This window comes from Ctenopharyngodon idella, chromosome 3 (genome assembly GCF_019924925.1).
Source record: "Ctenopharyngodon idella isolate HZGC_01 chromosome 3, HZGC01, whole genome shotgun sequence".
Taxonomy (NCBI): domain Eukaryota; kingdom Metazoa; phylum Chordata; class Actinopteri; order Cypriniformes; family Xenocyprididae; genus Ctenopharyngodon; species Ctenopharyngodon idella.
This window is the reverse complement of record NC_067222.1, coordinates 41075511-41099686: the sequence shown is the minus strand read 5'-3', so window position 1 is coordinate 41099686 and position 24176 is coordinate 41075511. Positions and strand designations below refer to the sequence as shown.

The 24176-nt window shown below is 35.8% G+C and overlaps 4 protein-coding genes across 4 annotated transcripts; 1 reads left to right on the top strand and 3 right to left on the bottom strand.

Annotated features, from left to right (window-relative positions):
- Positions 1-46: 46 nt before the first annotated feature.
- Positions 47-2320, bottom strand: LOC127508631 (myeloid-associated differentiation marker homolog). Its single transcript, XM_051886750.1, has one exon. The coding sequence runs from the start codon at positions 1932-1934 to the stop codon at positions 1071-1073; it is 864 nt and encodes a 287-aa protein (XP_051742710.1). The 5' UTR covers positions 1935-2320; the 3' UTR covers positions 47-1070.
- Positions 2321-8664: 6344 nt separating this feature from the next.
- On the bottom strand, positions 8665-11244 carry zgc:77748 (Myeloid-associated differentiation marker homolog-like). The gene has a single exon (XM_051888295.1). The coding sequence runs from the start codon at positions 9834-9836 to the stop codon at positions 8985-8987; it is 852 nt and encodes a 283-aa protein (XP_051744255.1). The 5' UTR covers positions 9837-11244; the 3' UTR covers positions 8665-8984.
- Positions 11245-13375: 2131 nt separating this feature from the next.
- fbxw9 (F-box and WD repeat domain containing 9) lies at positions 13376-21919 on the top strand. Its single transcript, XM_051888294.1, has 8 exons — positions 13376-13704; positions 14137-14231; positions 14441-14588; positions 16150-16933; positions 19078-19226; positions 19327-19527; positions 19610-19675; positions 20982-21919. Exons 2-8 carry the CDS (start codon positions 14140-14142, stop codon positions 21054-21056), a joined length of 1515 nt encoding a protein of 504 aa, XP_051744254.1. The 5' UTR covers positions 13376-13704; positions 14137-14139; the 3' UTR covers positions 21057-21919.
- gng14 (G protein subunit gamma 14) lies at positions 21812-24153 on the bottom strand. The gene is made up of 3 exons (XM_051888296.1): positions 24026-24153; positions 23818-23932; positions 21812-22060 (listed from the first exon to the last, which is right to left on the bottom strand). Exons 2-3 carry the CDS (start codon positions 23902-23904, stop codon positions 21935-21937), a joined length of 213 nt encoding a protein of 70 aa, XP_051744256.1. The 5' UTR covers positions 23905-23932; positions 24026-24153; the 3' UTR covers positions 21812-21934.
- Positions 24154-24176: the final 23 nt, after the last annotated feature.

The following is a 24176-nucleotide window of genomic DNA, read 5'->3' as shown; positions in this document are numbered from 1 at the left end:
TTAATTGACTGTCATTATTACATTGACAAACAAAACACACACATACTCACTGTAAAACAAAACAATTTTAATTGTAATTATTTATCTTTCAGAAAGGTAAACCATTTCTTCATATTTTTATGACACTGCTGTGACTTGATCCAAATTGAAAACAGCTAAGAAATCTCATGAACTTCAAAGCATCTCTGAATATTTTCTCTGAGTATTTCTCACATCATACAACCTTATGGCTTTCTGCGAGAATCTACAACAATAGATTTAAAAAGATAAAAACCACTGTACAAAGTTAGGCTATAGACTGGAGTGATATAAATGGGAGGCTATGCTATAATGATTAACCCATGAAACAGTTCACTGTGAATAAATATTAACTATGTACGACTGTCTGGGAATTAATAACTAATCTGTACTGAACTTTTGATGTAGCCTAGTGAGTGACTAAATAGGGCGCGGCCACATTTACACTTGTATGGCGAAATTGCGTGGGAGAAATGCAGTCATCTATTTCACGCGAAGCGAAACATTAAGGGTATGATTTAAGTTTTTTCAACTTTGTTCAAGCGAATTGACGCATTGACCAATAACTGCTCAGTTTAGAAGTTGAGTATGAATAATCTGTGCTTAATGCGTCGCTACACTATTGAAAATGGACAACGGACATTCTTTGCCCGCGAAATTTCGCATAAGTTTCGCTAATGACCACTCCTTGATACACAGTTAATTCAGGATAGGCTAATTGGGACATTTTTCCCAGTCATTCAGTGGCATCATGCCCATTCAAACCGATTTAGCCAAATGGATTTGAATGCAGCTTCCAAAAGATTATGCTAGGTTTGAAGGATTTGAAGGAACCTCTGATTCACAAAATGTGCTGTCAAATGTCGAGTAGGGTTAATTCAGGGTGATGCCATTGAGATAAATTGGAAAAAGTGTCCCAATCAACCTGAATTCACCTGCCCTTGCAGTCATCTCAATGGCAAAAGGTGTCCCAATTTATAGTATATCCAGTAATGGCATGGCATATTGGTGTTTTTTCTTCTTCATGTGAAACCAAAGATAAATCAAAAGGGTTAACCACTCTGTTCATGATGGGTAAAGAATACTATTTTAACCGAGTAGGCCATATCTCCAATGTATACCAAGAGGTTGATGACAGTCATGAAGGCCACCACCACCAGATCATCCCATGAACAGTGGTTACATGCATTAGGACGTGGGTTTTTGTCAAATGCGTACAACGGCCAGATAACAACAGCGGTTGCGTACATAGCCACGGCCAGGATGTTGAAGGTAATGACCGCCTTGTCGAAAGAAAACGGAAAGACATGCAACAGCTTGGCAATGGTGAGGAGAATAATTAGCAATGAAAAAATGAAACATATGGAGTAGACGGCCACACACCACTTCATTCCCGGAAACCTATTATATTCGCCAGGACTCAAAGACATGAATATGATGCAGGAAACAAAGGTCTCCAGGATCTTGAGGAGACCAGGGACGGTGGTGAGAAAGCCGCTGGTTTCACCAGGTTTTTTGTAGAACAACCAGACCTCGGCGGCGTACAGTCCGAAACACAACCAGGACACTGTAGAAGCCCCGATCTGCTTGGAGCAGGAGGAGCAGGCGAAGAACGTGGGATAGACGATAGAAATGGTGAACATCATAAGTGTGGACAGCATAGCAAAGGCCATGGTGAAGTCCTCCCAGGAAATGAGCACTTTAGTGTGGAGGTTGGTGAACTCCAAGACAAGGATGAGGAGGGTCGTGAAACAGCAGAAGCACCAGCAGAACATGCACCAGGCCCAATGGGACTGACCGTTGTTCGGGACTCCTGCTGATGCCGTCAATGCAAAGCAGATGCAAGTCAGAACCACCTCCAGCATCCGCACAATGCCAACAGGCAGAATTAGTGTTCTGAAATCCACGTGCAACATGATGAAACAGTTTCACAAATCCCAAAGTCTTGATGTTTTGCTTTTTAGGTTGCCCTTTTCCCAGCGCTCGAAGCTATGTTACATTCTTCTGAGCTTCTTTGTGCAGTTTTATGAATGTCAACAAATCCATAACCAAATCCAATCTAAATTCTCCTCACGCTGTCCTCTTGTTTTTGTATTCCACAAGCCTTAAGGGATTCTTGAAACACCAATGGACAAAAGTTCTTCCTTGTAGTAAACCTTCAGTTTATTCTGAAGTGGCAGCAAATACGTTTTATGTCGATACTAGATCAGAAACCATCAACCGAGCTGTTTCGAGCTTATCTCTTTTATAATCCTTCTCCAGGTTCTCATTGGTCGCTGGTCTGTTGTTGTCCTATGAGCTGATGCAAAACCCTGAACTCTGGTCTAGAGCCGGGCTCTTTCTAATCTTCTCCTATGGGCTTTAGTCCCTCCTCAACACACCTTGGTTTAATCACAGGAACTTACATGAAGGTTTCTTTTGGGTTATTATTTTATCTTCAGTTTCACTTGATACTGAATCTCCACAATGTAAGAAAAATAAATCATTCTAAATTATGATATAAAAAGGTGAAATTCTGAAATAAAATGTTATAATTAAGACATAAAACTTCAAATTTATGAGATCTCTCTGCAGCGCGCGCAACGGGCAAACGTGCAGTGAGTGAGGCTGCGGGGGAGGGGAAAAGAACAGACTCGAGACTGTCGATTCTGAAAAGATTCGATTCAGAGGCGTCTCGTGTGATTCAGCTCCAAATGCAAGACTTGAAATGTCCGTGTGTCATATATTTCGGTGTTTATTTCCCCGAATTTTGTTTTACTCTTTTCATGCAGTCAGTGCCAGTGCCTCTGACAGACTGTATCAGCAAATTCAGACGACCAAAAAATACCGTTTTGCCTTGTATCAACCAATCAGCTGGGTTGCCAAGGCAGAATTTCAAGCATGACCAATCATATTAAACAGAGACAAAGCAAATAATTTAAATAAATTGAAATTTTGAGTTCACAACACTTAAAATATTAATTCAAAAGATTTTTGCTGGCAAATGAGTACATTAAACGCACCTTTTTAAGTTTTGGGTCCAAAACTTGGGATTTTAAGTAATGTTAAGTTATGATAACTTGATATCTTTATTAAGGACATCATTGGGGTTTACAGTGTGGTTTAATCACAGGAACTTACATGAAGGCTTCTTTTGGGTTATTATTTTACTTGTCCTGATAACAGTATGATGTAAAGTACTAGGGTTATATTTAGACCGAGAATGCTTCGCAGATAAAGCAAACAATAAAATAATTTAATGAGCTTTTCTGTTCATCACTTAAGATCTTCAGTTTTACTTGATACTGAATCTCCACAATGTAAGAAAAATAAATCATTCTAAATTATGATATAAAAAGGTGAAATTCTGAAATAAAATGTTATAATTAAGACATAAAACTTCAAATTTATGAGATACAAATCATAATTAGGAGATAAAAAGTATAGGAGATACAAATATTTTCTCATTCCTCTTTTCTCTCTTTTTGTGTATGACTTTTATCTCATAAATTTGACTTTTCATCTCATCTCTTACATATGATTTACCAAAGCGTGATTTTTTTTATATATTACATGGCAGAAATGGGCTTGAGATACTAAGTCATAAGTCTTATCACAGTTGTAACTTGAAGATCATAAAATATATTCCACTAACATTTGACAACCAAAAGGTGTCACATTACTCATTCATTTCATTGTGAATTCTATCTATCATTTGAAACTAGGTTGCTGCTGGAAGAGGTTAGTGAGGCCAGCAGGGGGTGCTCACCCTGTGGTCTGTGTGGGTTGTAACGCCCCACTATAGTGATGGGGACACTATACTGTCAAAAAGCACCATCCCTCAGATGAGATGTTAAACTGAGGTCGTGATTCTCTGTGGTCATTAAAAAACCTAGGATGTCCTTCGAAAAAAGAGTAGGGGTTTAACCCCGGCATCCAGGCCAAATTTGCCCATTGGCCTCTGTCCATCATGGCCTCCTATACTGATTGGCTTCACCATTAAGCTGGTGTGTGGTGGGCGTTCTGGCGCAATATGGCTGCCATCGCATTATCCAGGTGGTGCTGCACATTGGTGGTGGTTGAGGAGATTCCATATGTAAAGCGATTTGAGTACCCAGAAATGTAACGAATTCATTAATTAATTGATAATGATAAAGATGTGACTACACATTATAATTTCCCTATTAGCATATTTATGGCATTAATCTTTTGATATGTGAGTATGTTTAAACTGAGGTGTTATTGGAGTTTGAAGCACACTTGCACTAGCTGACAAACTAATGGTATTTGAAATAGAGCGGAAAGGTAAAAAAAAATCCAATAGATAATAAGCAACAGGTAATTTAATAAAAAAAGTATATATTCACCTCTTGCAGGCAACATGAAACAGCATTTACAAGTCATTCCACTTCTATAATGTGATATTTCTTTGAATAAAAGAGTATATTTTAGGTGAAAAAAAATGTAGGGCAGGGCTTGATTTATCTATCGGGAACTGATTGGATGATGTAAAGTCAATGTTTTTTCAGCGGATTGTGTTGGTTACTCCAGTCCTGAAACACCACCATATGGATGAGAAGGCTGAAGGTTAAGTTCATTGAAACATAACCTTTAATACATTATCCAGTGTGTTAGCATAGCATTTTAGGATCAAAGATCAATGTTACAATGATATTGAGGGTTACAATTACAGGTATGATGACATAAACATATGATGGAAACCAACTGATATGTCTTTTTCTTTTTCTTTCATTTTCTTTGGTTTTACTGGCCAGTTTATTTGCAAATACTGATAGTGAAAGAGAATATAGGTCTGTGAATCTCATCCATGACCAGATATCACATAAAAAAAAAAAAAAAAAAAAAAAAAAACATGTATTCATATAGGGGGAGTTTGGGATTTATTTCAAATCCTAATAAACTTCAGTGTCATGAAAACTCTGTAAACACTATGCCTTTATTCAAAATGTAAAGAAATTCAGATTCCTTTTTATTATTCAAAAATGCGAACAGTATATATTATAGTGATGTCAAATCGATTAATCGTGATTAATCGCATCTAGCATAAAAGTTTGCATATATAATAGTGATGTCAAATCGATTAATCGCGATTAATCGCATCTAGCATAAAAGTTTGCATATATAATAGTGATGTCAAATCGATTAATCGTGATTAATCGCATCTAGCATAAAAGTTTGCATATATAATAGTGATGTCAAATCGATTAATCGTGATTAATCGCATCTAGCATAAAAGTTTGCATATATAATAGTGGTGTCAAATTGATTAATCACGATTAATCGCATTTAACATAAGTTCGCATATATAATAGTGATGCCACATTGATTAATCGCAATTAATCACATCTAGCATAAAAGTTTGCATATATAATAGTGATGCCACATCGATTAATCGCGATGAATCACATCTAGCATAAAAGTTTGCATATATAATAGTGATGTCAAATCGATTCATCGTGATTAATCTCATCTAGCATAAAAGTTTGCATATATAATAGTGATGTCAAATCGATTAATCGTGATTAATCTCATCTAGCATAAAAGTTTGCATATATAATAGCGATGTCAAATCGATTAATCGTGATTAATCTCATCTAGCATAAAAGTTTGCATATATAATAGCGATGTCAAATCAATTAATCGTGATTAATCGCATATAACATAAAAGTTTGCATATATACTAGTGATGTCAAATTGATTAATCACGATTAATCGCATCTAACATAAGTTCGCATATATAATAGTGATGCCACATTGATTAATCGCGATGAATCACATCTAGCATAAAAGTTTGCATATATAATAGTGATGCCACATCGATTAATCGCGATGAATCACATCTAGCATAAAAGTTTGCATATATACTAGTGATGTCAAATTGATTAATCACAATTAATCGCATCTAACATAAGTTCGCATATATAATAGTGATGCCACATTGATTAATCGCGATGAATCACATCTAGCATAAAAGTTTGCATATATAATAGTGATGCCACATCGATTAATCGCGATGAATCACATCTAGCATAAAAGTTTGCATATATACTAGTGATGTCAAATTGATTAATCACGATTAATCGCATCTAGCATAAAAGTTTGCATATATAATAGTGATGCCACATTGATTAATCGCAATTAATCACATCTAGCATAAAAGTTTGCATATATAATAGTGATGCCACATCGATTAATCGCGATGAATCACATCTAACATAAAAGTTTGCATATATACTAGTGATGTCAAATTGATTAATCACGATTAATCGCATCTAACATAAGTTTGCATATATGATAGTGATGCCACATCGATTAATCGCAATTAATCACATCTAACATAAAAGTTTGCATATATACTAGTGATGTCAAATTAATTAATCACAATTAATCGCATCTAGCATAAAAGTTTGCATATATAATAGTGGTGTCAAATCAATTAATCGTGATTAATCGCATATAACATAAAAGTTTGCATATATACTAGTGATGTCAAATTGATCAATCACGATTAATCGCATCTAACATAAGTTTGCATATATGATAGTGATGCCACATCGATTAATCGCAATTAATCACATCTAGCATAAAAGTTTGCATATATAATAGTGATGTAAAATCGATTAATCGTGATTAATCGCATATAACATAAAAGTTTGCATATATACTAGTGATGTCAAATTGATTAATCACAATTAATCGCATCTAAGCATAAAAGTTTGCATATATAATAGTGATGTAAAATCGATTAATCGTGATTAATCGCATATAACATAAAAGTTTGCATATATACTAGTGATGTCAAATTGATTAATCACAATTAATCGCATCTAAGCATAAAAGTTTGCATATATAATAGTGGTGTAAAATCGATTAATCATGATTAATCGCATATAACATAAAAGTTTGCATATATACTAGTGATGTCAAATTGATTAATCACGATTAATCGCATCTAACATAAGTTCGCATATATAATAGTGATGCCACATTGATTAATCGCAATTAATCACATCTAGCATAAAAGTTTGCATATATAATAGTGATGCTAAATCGATTAATCGCAATTAATCACATCTAACATAAAAGTTTGCATATATACTAGTGATGTCAAATTAATTAATCACAATTAATCGCATCTAGCATAAAAGTTTGCATATATAATAGTGGTGTCAAATCAATTAATCGTGATTAATCGCATATAACATAAAAGTTTGCATATATACTAGTGATGTCAAATTGATCAATCACGATTAATCGCATCTAACATAAGTTTGCATATATGATAGTGATGCCACATCGATTAATCGCAATTAATCACATCTAGCATAAAAGTTTGCATATATAATAGTGATGTAAAATCGATTAATCGTGATTAATCGCATATAACATAAAAGTTTGCATATATACTAGTGATGTCAAATTGATTAATCACAATTAATCGCATCTAAGCATAAAAGTTTGCATATATAATAGTGATGTAAAATCGATTAATCGTGATTAATCGCATATAACATAAAAGTTTGCATATATACTAGTGATGTCAAATTGATTAATCACAATTAATCGCATCTAAGCATAAAAGTTTGCATATATAATAGTGGTGTAAAATCGATTAATCATGATTAATCGCATATAACATAAAAGTTTGCATATATACTAGTGATGTCAAATTGATTAATCACGATTAATCGCATCTAACATAAGTTCGCATATATAATAGTGATGCCACATTGATTAATCGCAATTAATCACATCTAGCATAAAAGTTTGCATATATAATAGTGATGCTAAATCGATTAATCGCGATGAATCACATCTAACATACAAGTTTGCATATATAATAGTGATGCCACATTGATTAATCATGATTAATCGCATATAACATAAAAGTTTGCATATATAGTAGTCCACATTTGAAGTGAATCAAAACCTTTAATTAAAGTTGTCCTAAAACCTTCTTCTTAGGACAACTTAGTTCTTAGGACAACTTGATGAACTTTTTTGATCCACTTCAAATGTTGACTACTGTATAATAGTGATGCCACATCGATTAATCGCGATGAATCACATCTAACATAAAAGTTTGCATATATAATAGTGATGCCACATCAATTAATCGCAATTAATCGCATCTAACATAAGTTCGCATATATAATAGTGATGCCACATTGATTAATTGCAATTAATCACATCTAGCATAAAAATGTGCATATATAATAGTGATGTCAAATTGATTAATCACAATTAATCACATCTAGCATAAAAGTTTGCATATATAATAGTGATGCCACATTGATTAATCACAATTAATCGCATATAACATAAAAGTTTGCATATATAGTAGTCCACATTTGAAGTGGATCAAAACCTTTAATTAAAGTTGTCCTAAAACCTTCTTCTTAGGACAACTTAGTTCTTAGGACAACTTGATGAACTTTTTTGATCCACTTCAAATGTTGACTACTGTATAATAGTGATGCCACATCGATTAATCGCGATGAATCACATCTAACATAAAAGTTTGTATATATGTTTGTGTGTATGTTTGTATATAACTTTTATGTTAGATGTTAATTAATCGATTTTATATATGTATATTTATTTATTTACATAGGCCTATGTAAATGATCACACATTATACATTTGTATTGCCCAATAAAAATGTTATATTTTGTCAGTTTACTGATAGCAGTCTATACATTAATCAGATTACAGATAAAAGGCACTGTCATAAATCAGGCATTTCTAAATATTCCCATTATTTCACCATTTTTTCCCCAAAATGCATTAATATTAATAAACTGTCAGTCAGTTTATAATCTATTATAATCTAATAATATGATAACAAAAATAAGTATATGCACACTTAAAACTGTCTGTATAATAACTGTACTTCTCATCCAAGCCGGTTACATTTACATGAACAGATTTCACAATTACAATTACATACAACCTTTGTGGTTTCCCTAGGCAGGTGAAACAAAGAACACCAGACGCACCGAGTAAACCGTATCCACAATGTAGACGATCAGATTGATGCAAGTCATGCAGGACACAACAACCAGGCTGTCCCAGGGGCAACCTTTGCAGTTTTCTGGTCTTGGATTGTTCTTAAAACTGTAGATTGGCCATATCACCACAGCCGTGATGTACATTAGAATCGCCAGTATGTTGTACCCCGTCATACATTTGTCCAACGGGAAGGGGCATCGAGCCAGCAAGCGTCCGATTGTCAGGATGATGATGAGGAGAGCGACGATGAAGCAGATTGAGTAGACGGCCACGCACCACTGCAGCCCAGGCTTATGGCTGTAGGAGACCGAATCCAGACAGATGAAGATGATGCAGGCCACGAACGCCTCCAGAACCTTCAGTAAGCCTGGCACGGTAGACAGGAACCCGCTGATCTCCCCGGGTTTGGCTCGGGTCAGACCCACCTCCGCTGCGTACAGGCAGAAGCACACGCAGGAGATCACTGTGGCTGCAATCCCGATTGAACATGAGGAGCATATGAAGAACGTGGGGTAGATGACCGATGCGGCCAACAGCATAAGCGTGGACAGCATCGCAAAAGCCGTAGTGAAGTCATCCCAAGAAATGGGCACCTTGGTGTTTAGGCTCGTGAGCTCCAGGATGATGATGAGGAGGGTCATGAAACAGCAGAAGCACCAGGTGAACATGCACCAGGTCCAAAATGAATCTGCGCTGACATGGCCCACAGAAGCCACCAGGCTGAAGGTAATGAGTGTCAGCACAAATTCAAATAGCCGGATTATTCCGACCGGCACAGTCAGAGATTGAGTGTTCAGGGTCACCATAATGATCCTCAAATGTCTGTTATATTGTTACACCTTGATTTAGATGCGTCAGCCTTCAAAATGTTGTTGACAGCTCTCTCATTTCCAGCAAGAATATCATTTATCCTCCTCACCTGCTTAATTATTGACTTTTCCGCTCTTTTCTCAGCCTAACCGTCGTCCGTGCCAACTCCAGGTTAGTCTTCACATACTAACCTCACCGAGAAGGGAAGCAGTCTAGGGAGGGGCCACATTTTTTCAGCCACATCCTCTGATTATTCATTGCCTTATCAGTAGCACCTCAGCAGATTGGCCTTGGTTTAAGTGTCCAGCCAGTAAAGTTTGAATGAGTGGGATGTGCAGATAAGAAACTGGGTGGAGGACGGTGAATTATCATCAGTCAACAAAATAATAAGCATCTGAATACTCAAGGAGGAGAGAGATTATGGGTTTGAATTACATTCTGTAAATTACTACAGTTCTCATTTGTGAAACAGGGCTATAAAAGATGGAGAAAAAACACTGAAGATGAGAAATGAACACCTCTTGATGCTACAGAAATATCATTGTATGGGCAATGTAACATAATTTTCTTCATTTGCAAAGAATGCTTTCACCATTGTGCTTTAGTTATTGACTTCTTCAATACGGAGAAGTGAATTTGAATATTGCAGTAGAAAAGCAAACAAATGAGGTGCTAAAATGAGAAGCTTGTGTCTCTACAGGGGTGTGTGTGTGTTTGAGAGACAGACAAAATGTGCTGGACTTTGACCGCATGTTTACATGCACACCTAGCTGATAACTGACAAATATGACCTTATTGAAAAAAACAGTTTTCCCCGTTTACATGCAAACCAGTAAACTGACAACGCAAGTAAACCGTGTTTACACGACTTTATGAGGTTATTTCCCTGTAGTGACGACAAAAAAAATAATAATTTTCGTTTCTGACTCGCGAGTATTCCATATGTTATGTCAGTTGTGATGTTAAATAAAGCTTGCAATATGTCAGCGAGAAACTTACGGCTCATATATTATTCTCTCATACAGTCTCAGATGCAGCGTTTTGACTGAACCACTTCTGCTGCACAAGAGATGAGGACACTTTTTTTTTTTTTTACAATTTTCTGGGTCTTGAAAGAGTCTGCGTTTGTGATATATTTCCTTCTTCTTTCCTGCAAAACGCTGGCTCTGTTTGGATGCGTTTAAATCTGCACTAAGGATGCGTTTCTGTCACGTATCACACTCATGCGCACTTCAGTAAGCCGACAGAAAGCAGGTTATTGCGTTTACATGCCGCGCGAAATCAGAGTGTGAGGCAAAAAACTACCTGTTCCGATCGGTTTATGCTTAAGCCGTTTATGACCTTACTCCGATAAAAGAAAACGGGTTACCGCGTTTACATGACCACGTTCGTTAAGCATAATCGGCTTAAGAACGTGCATTTAGCTACACACACATCGTCAGAAATTTTGTCTCATAATTTTAAATGTTAAGCAGTATATTTTCACTTTCAATATATAAATGTTAAATATATGAGTATGTTACATAGTTTGAGTTTATTTGGCTGTATTTTTATCATTATCAATAGAAATGTATCTAAATTCACCCTACCCAGCTAACAATTTTTGGTTCCCAGAACGTTCTGGGAACGTTAGTTTATGGTTCCCAGAACGTTCTGGGAACGTTCCCAGAACATACATCCTAACGTTCTCTGTTGGTTAGCCAGGAAAGTTTTCTTTACGTAAATAGAACGTTCCCTGTTGGTTTGGAGAACGTTCCCCTAACCTTCCCAGAACGTTCCCGGAACGTTCCCCTAATCTCTTTTTACTCCGATATAATTTACCCTATTGTACGTCAGTTATCATCCAGCACTCCGCGTCCCATATGGTATAAGCGGCACGGAAGACGGATGAATGGACGTCAATACTACAGACCATGTTTTGTTTTGAACTGTTATTTAATCAATAGAAATATATTATAAATAATCCGAGAACATAATCCTTATGGAGGATTAAATAAAATCGAATTTATGCATTAATATGTAAGATTTCGTAAATTGTATCACTGACACTGTACCACAAGCAGATTTTACGTTTCTTAAGCGACAAACAATGATTTCAACACAATATGGGGTTTTTAAAATATTAATTTTATTCACAGACATTAAAAAATTAATAACAATTATGTGACTTTAACTGGGATAACCTTACATTAATTCTTACCACTGAATTAGCGGGACGTGCTCTCTTTTGGTCGGTAAACAAAAACGTCTCGGTTAACATAATGTTGTCTTCAATTACGTGTCAAATGTCTCTGAAATCACACTATTTACACTCGTACATATATTAATTATAAATAATTATTCAATAAAGAGATCGATAAAAAAAATGTTATAGTCAGTCAGTAAATGAAATGACCGTTAATTTTTAAATTACGCGAGTGCGCGGCTCTCTGTGGAAGACAGAAGCGCGTGATCAGAGGCGCGCAGTAAAGAAAGATAACACTTTAATCATCTCTGTAGCCTATTGGTCTATCATCTGCAATAGTTTGGTTATAATCAAATCTAAAAATAAAAATAACCTGCAGGGAACGTTCTTGGAAGGTTCTCTTTAGGTTGCAAAAAAGAACAAAAAAAAAAAAAAAACCTACAGGGAACGTTCTGGGAACGTTCTCTTTAGGTTGCAAAAAAAGAACCAAAAATAACCTGCAGGGAACGTTCTGGGAAGGTTCTCTTTAGGTTATAAAAATAAAACCCAAAAATAACCTGCAGGGAACGTTCTGGGAACGTTCTCTTTAGGTTATAAAAATAAAACCCAAAAATAACCTGCAGGGAACGTTCTGGGAACGTTCTCTTTAGGTTGCAAAAAAAACAAAAAAAACAATAGAGAACGTTCCCAGAACGTTCTTATTTGGTTCCCCCAAAAAAATAACCAAACGGGAACCATATGGGAACGTTAGGGGAACGTTTGTGTTTGCTGGGTACATATTGCACTTTTAGAAGCATATTGCATCTCACATATTTACATAAAGTATTTAATTTTATCACTAGCCTACAGTATGACAGTTTTCATGTCAAGTCATAATGTTTCATGGCAAGTTCACATAATTCCCTTTGCTTTGCATGTTAAACAGCAATTATAAATATTTTCTTTACAGACATGGGCTAATGCATGTCTTTTAACGACTCACAATATAATGTCTTGTTTGATTTGCTTAAATATGAAAATAAGTGTTACATTCAGTTAGGTGGAAAACATGAGGTTAAAAAGGTCTTCCGTGCTTGAAAACATTTTAAGGTTATATTCAAAATTAAGTGTCATAGCGTAGTTAAGTCTATTATAATAAAAATTAATTTGGAAGAAATTACTAGTTTTGTGATAGGGGATAGCTATTATTAAATGTTTCAATCAGTAATCGCTTACAAATAATTAATAATTAAATATAAATACAAAATAAAAACGTAAAATTGAAAAGAAATAAAACTAAAACTGCAATTTATTTTATTCAATTCTGAGTTCTTGTCGACAATAATACGCACGACGCGGAAACACCGATGACGTAAATGGTGTGCGCCGGAGGAGTGTAGTGTTGACATGCGACAGTTGGTGCTAGTTACATGTAGTTATCAATATAACTATGGTCATTCATATAGTCTCTGATGATAATCGAAAAAACGTTTCACTCTCATAAATATTTTTTCTTTTTTTTTTCTAACATAAATCGACATTAACGCAAATCAAGCGTCGTCGTAAAGGAAAATAGATATAAAACAGGCTGAACTCAGATGATTTTGCAGTGTCATATCAATAACATCAGTAATTCATGATGGGTGAGAAATGGGGATTGTTTACCTTTTCAACCTGTAAGGATTTTTAAATAAAACAAGGTATGTGCCCACTATATCTCATGTTTACCTAAATCATATGAATATTATCCATAGATTCGATTTATTGTGATCATTTATCAGTTTTTATTTAATTAGATCGGTAAGAATGTAATAATTAGACAACTGACATCTAACTGTGTTCTGCTTGGAAAACCTGCTTCCTTTATAACATATTTTTTTCAATGGATTTCAGCTGAAGTACCTCTAAAGGAGTGTATCTTCAGCAAATTGTTTTTTTGATTATATGTTAATTACTAAGAACATAATGTTGCCATGTTTATTGCCATACCATGTGCCAGATGTAATTTATTTTAGAGCTTAGAGGTAACCAGAGTAACTAATTAAGCATTAATGGGCGTATCTTTTCAGATCAAGTTGTTTATTATCTAATGTAAAGTGACGTCAGCTTCCCTTTACGCTTTTGTGATTCAGCTGATGTCGAGGCTAAACGTCACCCTGGAGGACGAGGAGAAGGAGAGATGCCCTGCTGCTGCCGCCACTGACACCCCACACTCCTTACCTCAGAGGTCTGTATTAAATACTATTTCAACTTCCATTGTGATATATTTTAGTTTACTGTGGTTTGCATGTGTAATTGTGAAAGAATACTCATGCCTTTTCTTGAGCGTCAACGTATTTATTTTCAAAGTACCTTATTTTTAAAAAAACAAAAACAAATTTGTTCTAAAGTGCAAGTTAAGTATAAACTCTAGCACTGTGACATTTTACCCCACAGACTGGATTTGGAAGCATCTGTCTTCACTATGGAGACAAGCCCCTCTCCTTCTAGCAATGGAGCAAACCTCCTGTCATTGCCTTGGGAGATAGTTACCCAGATAGCCTCACATCTCCCAGCACAGTGTGTCATTAATGTGCTGCCACAGGTAATCGCTTCCAAATTCAAAACACATTTAGAAACCAAAATTGATTTTTTCCCCCCAGCTTCTTTAAGTAATTATGCAGGTTGTTGGGCCTATTAGTTTTCACTAATATAAATGAATTTATAAATATTAATAATAATGCTAGTACATTTCGAGGTGTGACTTTAAGTCTAAGAGCATGTTTACTTTTGTTTGATAAACAACTGTTTTTGTGTTCAGAGATCCCATTAGCTTTTGGTTTAAAAGTTTGGGGTCAGTAAAATGTTTTTGAAAGAAGTCTCTTTTGCTCATCAAGGCTGCATTTATTTAATAAAAAATACAGTAAAACAGTAATATTGTGAAATAAAATTACAATTAAAATAACTGTTTTCTATTTGAATATATTTTAAATGCAATTTATTCCTGTGATCAAAGCTGAATTTTCAGTATCATTACTCCAGTCTTCAGTGTCACATGATCCTTCAGAAATCATTCTGATATGATGATTTGATGCTAAAGAAACATTTCTGATTATTATCAATGTTAAAAACAGTTGTGCTGCTTAATATTTTGGTGAAAACTGATACATTTAGGATTTTTAATGAATAGAAAGTTCAAATGTATAAATCTTTTGTAACATTTTAAGTGTCTTTACTGTCGCTTTAGATCAAATTAATGCATCCTTTCTGAATAAAAGTATTCATTTCTTAAAGGGGACCTATAATGCCCCTTTTACAAGATGTAATAAGTCTCTGGTGTCCCCAGAATGTGTCTGTGAAGTTTCAGCTCTAAATACCCCACTGATCATTTATTATTGCTTGTCAAATTTGCCCCTATTTGGTTGTGAGCAAAAACACACCGTTTTTGTGTGTGTCCCTTTAAATGCAAATGAGCTGCTGCTCCGAGAGGAGGGCGGAGCTTTAACAGCTCGCGATTTGGTTGCTCAACAACAACAAAGCTGGAGAATCTCATGCAGCCAAAATGATGATTGTCAGTAACGGTGTTCAGCCTTACATTGTTCAAACTGGAGTCGGACACTGATGGAGAGACTCAGGAAGAAGTTACAACTTTTAGAATGAATCTGGACGTTTCTGAACAGTTAGTGGATAAATTTATGCAGTTGCTGTGGAGTTGATACAACTCATTGACTAGCATGTCGGCACATGCTATCATGCTCATTTATGAAGCAGTCCGGCGTGAAATGAAGGCATGGTAACAACACTCTACTACAACAACTCTTCCTCTTCTCTAAAGTGGCCCAACATGGCCTCACCCTCTTTGTTGAGTGTTCTCGGGGTCAGGGTTTATGTAAATTTTAGGGTTAGTGATGTCACTAAGCTGGAAAGAAGCTCGTTGTAGTCCTTATCAGCCGTTTGTTGTAGTCCTTAAACAGAGAATTTTTAACAAGAAAATATCTCCCTTTGCATTGAACTTTGAGCGCCGTAACTTTGCAGACGTTCTTTATGCTCAAACAGCAACATTACACACTAACTAAAGTTAAAAAAGTGAAATCATAATCAAGGACCCCTAAAAGCTTTTGAATGATAGTGTACATCTCATTATCATGTATGCCTCTTTTGTTTAGGTATGTCAGACGTTGGGAAAAGTTGCCGAGGATCGCGTGATGTGGCAGCTGAGGGCTCAAAATCTCTCAGGTCCCAGAGCACTATTCCCAGTCGGGCCAAAGGAGGATTTTGATTGGTCCAAGGCCTGCTTGGAAATGGAGCAGCTGATTGGCTGCTGGACAGGGCAGGAGAATCAAGTGAATAGAGAAGAAGCAGAGGGTGAGAGACAGGAAGAGGCGGCTGGCGGGGCGAACGGTGAAGTGCCGTTAGCTGAGGGGAACTTGGAAGAGATGCAGCTGGATGTTGATTTAAATGGTGCAGCGGAAGCAGGAGATGAAAATGTGCAAGTTCCATCCCAGAATGCCCCTGATAGTCCCCATCTGATTGAGCCGTCCTGCACTTCTTCACCCTTGGAGCACATCATCCTTCCGTCTGGCCACATTGCAGATGTGAATTGCGTCCTTCTGCTGGGAGGAACAGGGGCGTTGTGTGCCTCCGGCTCTAGGGACAGAAACGTGAACCTCTGGGACCTTCGAGAGGGCTCCAGAGGCGCGTTAACGCATACTCTAGGGGGGCGTGGTACCATTAGTACCCACCGGGGCTGGGTGTGGTGCCTGGCGTCGAGCGGACCTCTGCTGGCGTCAGGCTCGTTTGACAGCACCGTGAGGCTCTGGGATCTTGAAGCTGGAGGAGCAGAACGGGGACTCATTCAGTGCAAAGCTGCTGTTTTATGTCTGTCCTGCGAGAGGGACATGGTGCTGGCAGGAACACATGATCAGAAATTAAGCATCTTTGACACCCGCGGTGAGTCAAAGTTCAGCCGTTTTCTTGTTATCTTAATGCACATTCCTGGTCTGATTGCGAATTATTTATTGGTTGTGAATGATTCACATGTGAACAGTGTTATTTTAGTATTATTTATATATTATTAATATTTATTTATAATAAGCTTTTATTTTTGATATTTTCATGTTTAATTTTTATTTTAGTCATTTTGTTGTGTTCTTTTGTCAATTTTATTAGGTATCTATGAGATTTTTTTATTTTTTATTTCAGGTTTAGTTTTAGTAATTGTTTTTAATTTGATATTTAGATGTTATTTTATTTTAGCTTTATTTCAGTAACCAAAACAATTTTGAATAATTTGTTAACAATAACAACATCACATGTAAATAAATTTGTAATATATTTATTTAAATTAATATTCATTCTTAAAATCTTAAATTTAGTAATAAATGACTGTTGCAGTGTTTAATATGAAAATAAATTCATAATATGTACAGTAATATGTACAATAATATGTACAGTGACCTAAAATGTATTTGGACAATTAAGCCACAATTAGAAATGTATAAAAAAAAAAAAAAAAAGCTTGTGCGCTTTATACTTACAAATGACAGAATAAAAACTTCTGTTCACCGATTAGGACAAACTTTGTTTAGTAATGAACTGGTAGGATAAGTTTCTGATTCCACTTCCTGTAAAATGAAACTATAGTTTGGCGTCAGTAAGATTTTCTTCTTCTTTTATTCAGCAAGGACACACCAAAAAAAGTGTTAGTAAAGACATTTATAATGTTACAAAAGATTTATATTTCAAATAAATGCTGTTCTTGTGAACTTTCTATTCATAAAAGAATCCTGAAAAAAAATGGTTACAACAAATATTTTAAGCAGCACAACCATTTTCAACGTTGATAATAATAAGAAATGTTTCAGACGAAACTTTATTCAAAAATGTACACTCCTGTGAAGTCTATGACAGGGTTTGTACAGTGCTTAAAGTACTTGAATTTGAAATTTTGAAAAACCCTTGAAAACCATATTTATAAAAAGGTACTTGAAAAGCGCATATATATATATATATATATAATATAAAATTAGGTTTTAAATACAATCTTTTCGTGCAAAATCAACGCTGCAGCCCATCTGATATAGAAATAGAGCCATGTGTGTGATATTGCTCATATATTTTCAAGTATATGATACATTTTTCATTCTTCAGGCCAATAATATATTAATGGAAAAAAGAAAAGTTTGAATGAAGAAAGTGATATCTTTGTTATAGTATCCTTTCAATAGTTAAGGGGATTTCTCATGACTGGGACAGCACTGGTCAGATTCAGTTTCACCCCGGAGCTGCTTTGCTTGTCAGTTGCGCCTTATAAGGTGTTGTTCAAAGTTAAAATGATTTCCTTGTTTACAACCTTGCTTGTTCCAGAATGAATCAGTGTTTTTTAATGTCTACTGACTCGCTCTTAAAGTCAGTCCCTTGCTGCCACCTACTGGTGTAACTATGTAACCTGCACAGAAGTCATTGATAAATCCCCATCTTTCTCAATACCAAGTATATCAACATTATAATATATAAAATTATTGAACAATAATAGCCATTAAAAACTTTGTTTTTAATATATATTATTAAATAATTTTAAGTAGTATTTTGGATACCTTATATCTGTAATTTGAGTTTTTAAAAAAAATCCCTAAAAAATAAACAATATTTTTAGTGCAAACCAGTCATTAGATTGCAATATAATTACTTTGTTATTAGTTACCGTACGTTTAAATGCTTTACATTAAACTAATGAAATCCTGTTTTTTTTCTGTTATTACATCTTTTAATAAGAATCATATAAGTTTATGCCCTCTTTCTATTTACTCTTCTGTGCACCAAATACTCTTTGTTAATGTTCCCACACTTAAATGACTGCCACAGTCATTGCATACTTTGCATGTGCTGCACATTATTTGTACCATTTTGTTTTATTAGTATATTTTTATTTATCTATTTACCTTTTTTAGAATTTGAAAGATTTAGTTTGATAAGCGAGATCTCTGATTGTAGTGCTTGAAAAGTCCTGGAACTTTATTTTACAGTATCTGTACGAACCTTGCATGAGCCCATTGGAGCTGTAATTGTTGGCAACTGTCATTTATGTGATACAGCTGCAGATCCATTGGTGAAGAGTCTTCGCCTCCACGGTGATGCTGTGTTGTGCCTGGTGTCAGATGACCAGTACATTATATCAGGAAGTAAAGACCAAACCGTGGCTCTGTTCGACCGCAGGGCAGGGAAGCTCCTGCAGAAAGTTCAGGTATGAAACTAGAAATAAAATAATAAATGACACAATCTTAACCAGCAGCTGTTACAGTCTTGTTCCTCTTTCCTTGTTCCTCGTTCCTCTTTGTCTACAGCTGAGCTCCTACCTGTTGTCGGTGTGCTACAGCGGTCGCGAGGTCTGGGCCGGGGATAACCGCGGACTCGTGCACAGCTTCTCCATGCACAACAGCCGCCTGACGCCCATATCCCACTTTAACATCCACCGCTCACTGGTCACAGGTGTACACTCTTCTCCTGGTACTCTCTACACATGCTCCTCTGACCGCACTATCAAGGTGAGTCCTCCGACAGTCACTAATATGTTTTATTGACATTTATCCAAGGTTATCGGCAGCCCACATCTCTTATTCCCTGCAGGTCCACCTCCCATGTGCTCCACCACAGACACTGTGCACCCTTCACCATCAGGCAGGAGTTAATGGGGTATGATGACATATTTAACCATGATTTTTCTCTATATTGATTCCTTTTTAATTGTTTTTTTTTTTTTACATTTTTATTGTACATTTTTGTACATATCTTATACACTACTGTTCAAAAGTTTGGACTCAGTAGGTTTTTTTTAAAGGATTAATTCACTTTAAAATGAACATTACCCCAAGCTTTACTCACCCTCAAGCCATCCTAGGTGTATATGACTTTCTTCTTTCTGATGAACACAATCTGAGGTATATTAATAAATATCCTGACTCATCCGAGCTTTATAATGGCAGTGAACGATACCAACGAGTATGAGCTGAAGAAAGTGCCTCCATCCATCATAAACGTACTCCACACGGCTCCGGGGGGTTAATGAAGGAACAATGCGTTTGTGTAAGAAAAATATCCATATTTAACAAGTTATGAAGTAAAATATCTAGCTTCCACCAGACCGCCTTCCGTATTCAACTTTTGAAGAAAGCGTTAAACTCTCGCAGTTCAAAACGCTTACGCTACGTCCTACGCCTTCCCTATTCAACTTACGAAAAAACTGTCACAACATCAGTTACACACTATGTGCGTAGTGTTTCTTTACAAACTGACATCGCCAACTAGTGGCCTGGCATGAATAATACAGCGTTTTAAATAGTTTTCGCATATCCGTGTGAACGGGGATCATTTTTACAACGTTGACGTCTGTACAAGAAAAAAAGCAAAGGGAAAAACTTTTCTGTTTTTAGTTCATCATTGTGTAAACGTACTCTAGCTATTTGTACGTAATTTGCACCTTGATATTCAGATGTGCATTTACTATTTTGCCATTATTTATTACATCATGGTAGATATGATCATGCCTTTTTTAGATGATCCAATGAATTAAGTATTTTTATCAAATGAATGATACTTAACCTCATTTCATAGATTGTTTTTATTTGGAATTTGATGGATGCAAACCAAAAAAAATATGATTATTCAAAACAAATGATTTGCCTGGAAACAAAGCAAAATTGACTTCACAGCACTTGAATTAAAAAATACTTAAAAAAACAAAACACATTATAAATCTGATTGGATGAGCCACATTTAAAGCCATCATAAAATAGATATACCATGGTATATGGCTGACACATTTCTACCAGTGCACAGTCTATATGTCATCTAAGATGCTGAGATGGATGTTTGAATGGAAGTGAATGTTAATCTGTATGCCTAATCAATATTTCTGTTGGATTATACCATTATTACTCTTATCTAGCCGTTATCTGTACTGCCAGCAATGAATAAAGGCTCGTCATTTTTCTCTTTCCAGTTAAGTGTTGAAGGAGGAACGCTGGCCATCGCTTCTGGTGACATGAATGTGGAGGTTTGGAGGCCCCGAATCTGAGAGTTTAAAAAGCATTTGAATCCAGGGAACAATAGGAACCAATCAGTTCTTTAACTCTGTATTTCTAGCAATCTACCAATGCATTATACATTCATGTGTTGCTTTTATTGGGGAAAAGATGAAAACGAATGTTTTAGGTGTCTGACACATGTTTGTAGAAACAAAAACTTGACATTCCCAGTTGTCCATGGATCTCCATGAAGCGTTCGCACTACGATAGCACACTAAACATTTCAGTGCCTCGTAACAGGAACACCACTACTGTTTTCTTTACAATTTACTTTATATTTGTTTCCAGTTTGCTTGTGTGATCATTACTTGAAATTTCAACAAAATTGATGTTAACAACGTACTTAGACATGCTGTGAATTCTGTAGCACATCTACAGTATAATACAGTGAAGTTATATGAGTACAAACAAGAATCATTATCAATCAGTTTTCAGTATTTAGCTCTCTAGATGTGTAATACACAAACTAGGAAATCGGTTATTAAAAACTGGTGTGATTCAGTTTGTTTTTGTATACTTGTCAGTGCACTTATACAAGTATACAGTTTAAAAATGAGGCACCATGCTTTAAAATGAATGCACTGTGAGGGAACACTTCAAGACCATAACAAATTACTAAATAGTCTAATTTAAAAATGTCAATATTTATGATTTATTTATAATTACTGCAGACGGTGCTGTGGTATTGCTCTGTGACTGACTGAATGTCCTGTGATCAAAATCTCTTTTTTTGTTTGATTGCTGATTGTTTTTGTTTTTTTTAAAGCTTTTTAAATGTACAATTTGATAGTTCAGTTGTATTTGTCAAGGTGTCATTTCAACACAAATAAAAAGGAAGATTGGTGATTCGATAGCTGTAAGGTGCTGCTCACAGCAGCACGCATGTCTTCTTGTCTTTGAACGGGTTGGAGGATGCGGCGATCCCGGTGAGGAGTGGATCGGCTCTCCTGTGTTCCTGACAGTACTGAACAATCTGCTCTGCTGCTGCTGAAATCTGATAAACACATGCCAACATATATATTATACACTGCCTGGCCAAAAAAATAAAAAAATAAATCACTGTTTGGATTTAAATAGGCAAATGCTTAAGAGTCTATGATTGGATCATTATTGCAGTGATTATGTTTCTAGCATGTTACATGTTTGGGAACGGTTGATGGAGTGTGTAGCTTTTCATTTCTTAAACAGTCATGTATGAAGATACATCATAATTTTAAGGATAATTTAATTAAAAGAGCTGTTTTATGTCAATCCTTGTATTGTTTAACTGGTCGAGGATGATATGGGATTTAGAAAGTAATTAATAATAAGCATTGCAATACTTTTTAGATACAGTAATTAGTAATTACACTGTTGAATATGTAATTACTAGTAGCTAGTAATTAATTACTTTTTTTTTTTTTTTTTTTTTGAGTAAATTACCCAACACAGATTATACTCTCAAAAGAACAACCACTCTAAAAATGACGAGATCAGACAAACAACAACTAAAAATGAGGGCTATATAATATATACACAGAGAAAAACACTAGGGACTAAAGAAAATAAACTAGACACAGGTGTAGCACATGAGGGCAAATCAAAAACCATGGCAACTACTGAAGTAGTGCAAAGGAAACATGAACTAACTCAGAAAATGAACAAGAAACAGTGCAAATCAAACAAGATCACAACTCAAACCCAGAAGAGATTTAATTATTATATTATATTATATTAAAATGGTTAGTTCCTGTCCTTGATTCTTTATCTTGTCCTTTTAACAGTTAAGGGGTTTTCCCGTGACTGACAGTGCTAATCAAAGCATTTGTCAGTTGCGTCTTGTTCCGTGTTCACAACAATTCAGGCTTTTCAATGTAAAAGTCTTTGCTACTGACTGACACACTCACAAAGACAGTCTTTGCCGCCATCTAATGGTGTAATAATGTAACTTCTGTTGCTGTTCCCAACCAGGGACTATTTTTTTCCGGCAGAAGGAAGGCTTTAGTGACAGTTTACTTAATGAAAGTTGCATTGTTACATATTCTTGGCTTTAATATTTGTATTGTGTGGTAACCGTTTTATAAAAAAAGCTATAAGCAACTCAAGGCTAGTGCTGTATCGTGAATAAGTCACGGCTGAAGGGCGTTGTTAGGAACGATGCAAAGTGGAGTGAAAAGACTCCGTTCCACTTCGCCTTTTACACTGAAAATTCTGAATTGTTGTGAAAACAGAACAAGACGCAACTGACAAATGCTTTGACAAGCGCTGTCACGGGAAAACCCCTTAACTGTTAAAAGGACAAGATAGTGCAAGATAGACATTGGACATTTAAACAGATTTTTTATTATGAACATAGGACTGACCTGAAGGAAAATGCTAAATCTGAATGCAGGTAATAAACTCGCTCACTCGATATCTTTCTCACAATACTCTTCTACATAATACAGTAAGCTTCAATGAACAATATCAATTGAGAACATACAGTTTACGTTGCTAAGAGTGGTTGCTAAGGGTGTTGTGTAGTAATTCACACAGAACCGTTGGGTGAAGCGGTCATAGTTGTGTTTTATCGTAAACACAGCTATTGACCAATCAGAATCAAGGACAGGAACTAACCATATTATATTATATTATATTATATTATATTATATTATATTGTTGTGCTTGGAAGTTGAGTCTATTGCCATTTCAGCCATATATCATAAAAGATACACTCTAGAATGTAAGAAGTGTTGTAGTTTATATTATGATGGAGTGATGAATGCATCTCACCTTGATTCTTTGCAGTTCTGTCTCCAGTCTCAGCTGCTCCACGGTTCTCCTGGCCTGAAGAACGTTATTACTGCAGTATACGTCCATCACTGCTGCTCAACCTTAGACTTGCACCCTGGAAAATATGTATATCATATCATAACAATTTTTAGCTATCTATGAATTAGTAATTCTGTCTGATAGATGATGGTCATAGCTATAATTCTACCTCATGAGTCTATTCGGTTTGTTGTGTAGAGCTCAAATGTTCTCGTTTCAGTGAGGAAGAGCAGGTGTCCAGATTTTGAAGGCATTTATATCTCAATGGGATGTTGAACCCCTCCATCCTGCCGCACACACACACACACACACTGCTGGAA

Excerpts from the sequence above, each read along its gene's own strand:
- LOC127508631 (XM_051886750.1), bottom strand. The coding sequence starts at position 1,934 with ATGTTGCACGTGGATTTCAGAACACTAATTCTGCCTGTTGGCATTGTG.
- zgc:77748 (XM_051888295.1), bottom strand. The coding sequence starts at position 9,836 with ATGGTGACCCTGAACACTCAATCTCTGACTGTGCCGGTCGGAATAATC.
- fbxw9 (XM_051888294.1), top strand. The coding sequence starts at position 14,140 with ATGTCGAGGCTAAACGTCACCCTGGAGGACGAGGAGAAGGAGAGATGC. Across the intron at positions 14,589-16,149 it reads TCATTAATGTGCTGCCACAG|GTATGTCAGACGTTGGGAAA; the intron begins GTAATCGCTTCC and ends TCTTTTGTTTAG. Across the intron at positions 19,528-19,609 it reads CCTCTGACCGCACTATCAAG|GTCCACCTCCCATGTGCTCC; the intron begins GTGAGTCCTCCG and ends TATTCCCTGCAG.
- gng14 (XM_051888296.1), bottom strand. The coding sequence starts at position 23,904 with ATGGACGTATACTGCAGTAATAACGTTCTTCAGGCCAGGAGAACCGTG. Across the intron at positions 22,061-23,817 it reads CAGAACTGCAAAGAATCAAG|ATTTCAGCAGCAGCAGAGCA; the intron begins GTGAGATGCATT and ends TGTGTTTATCAG.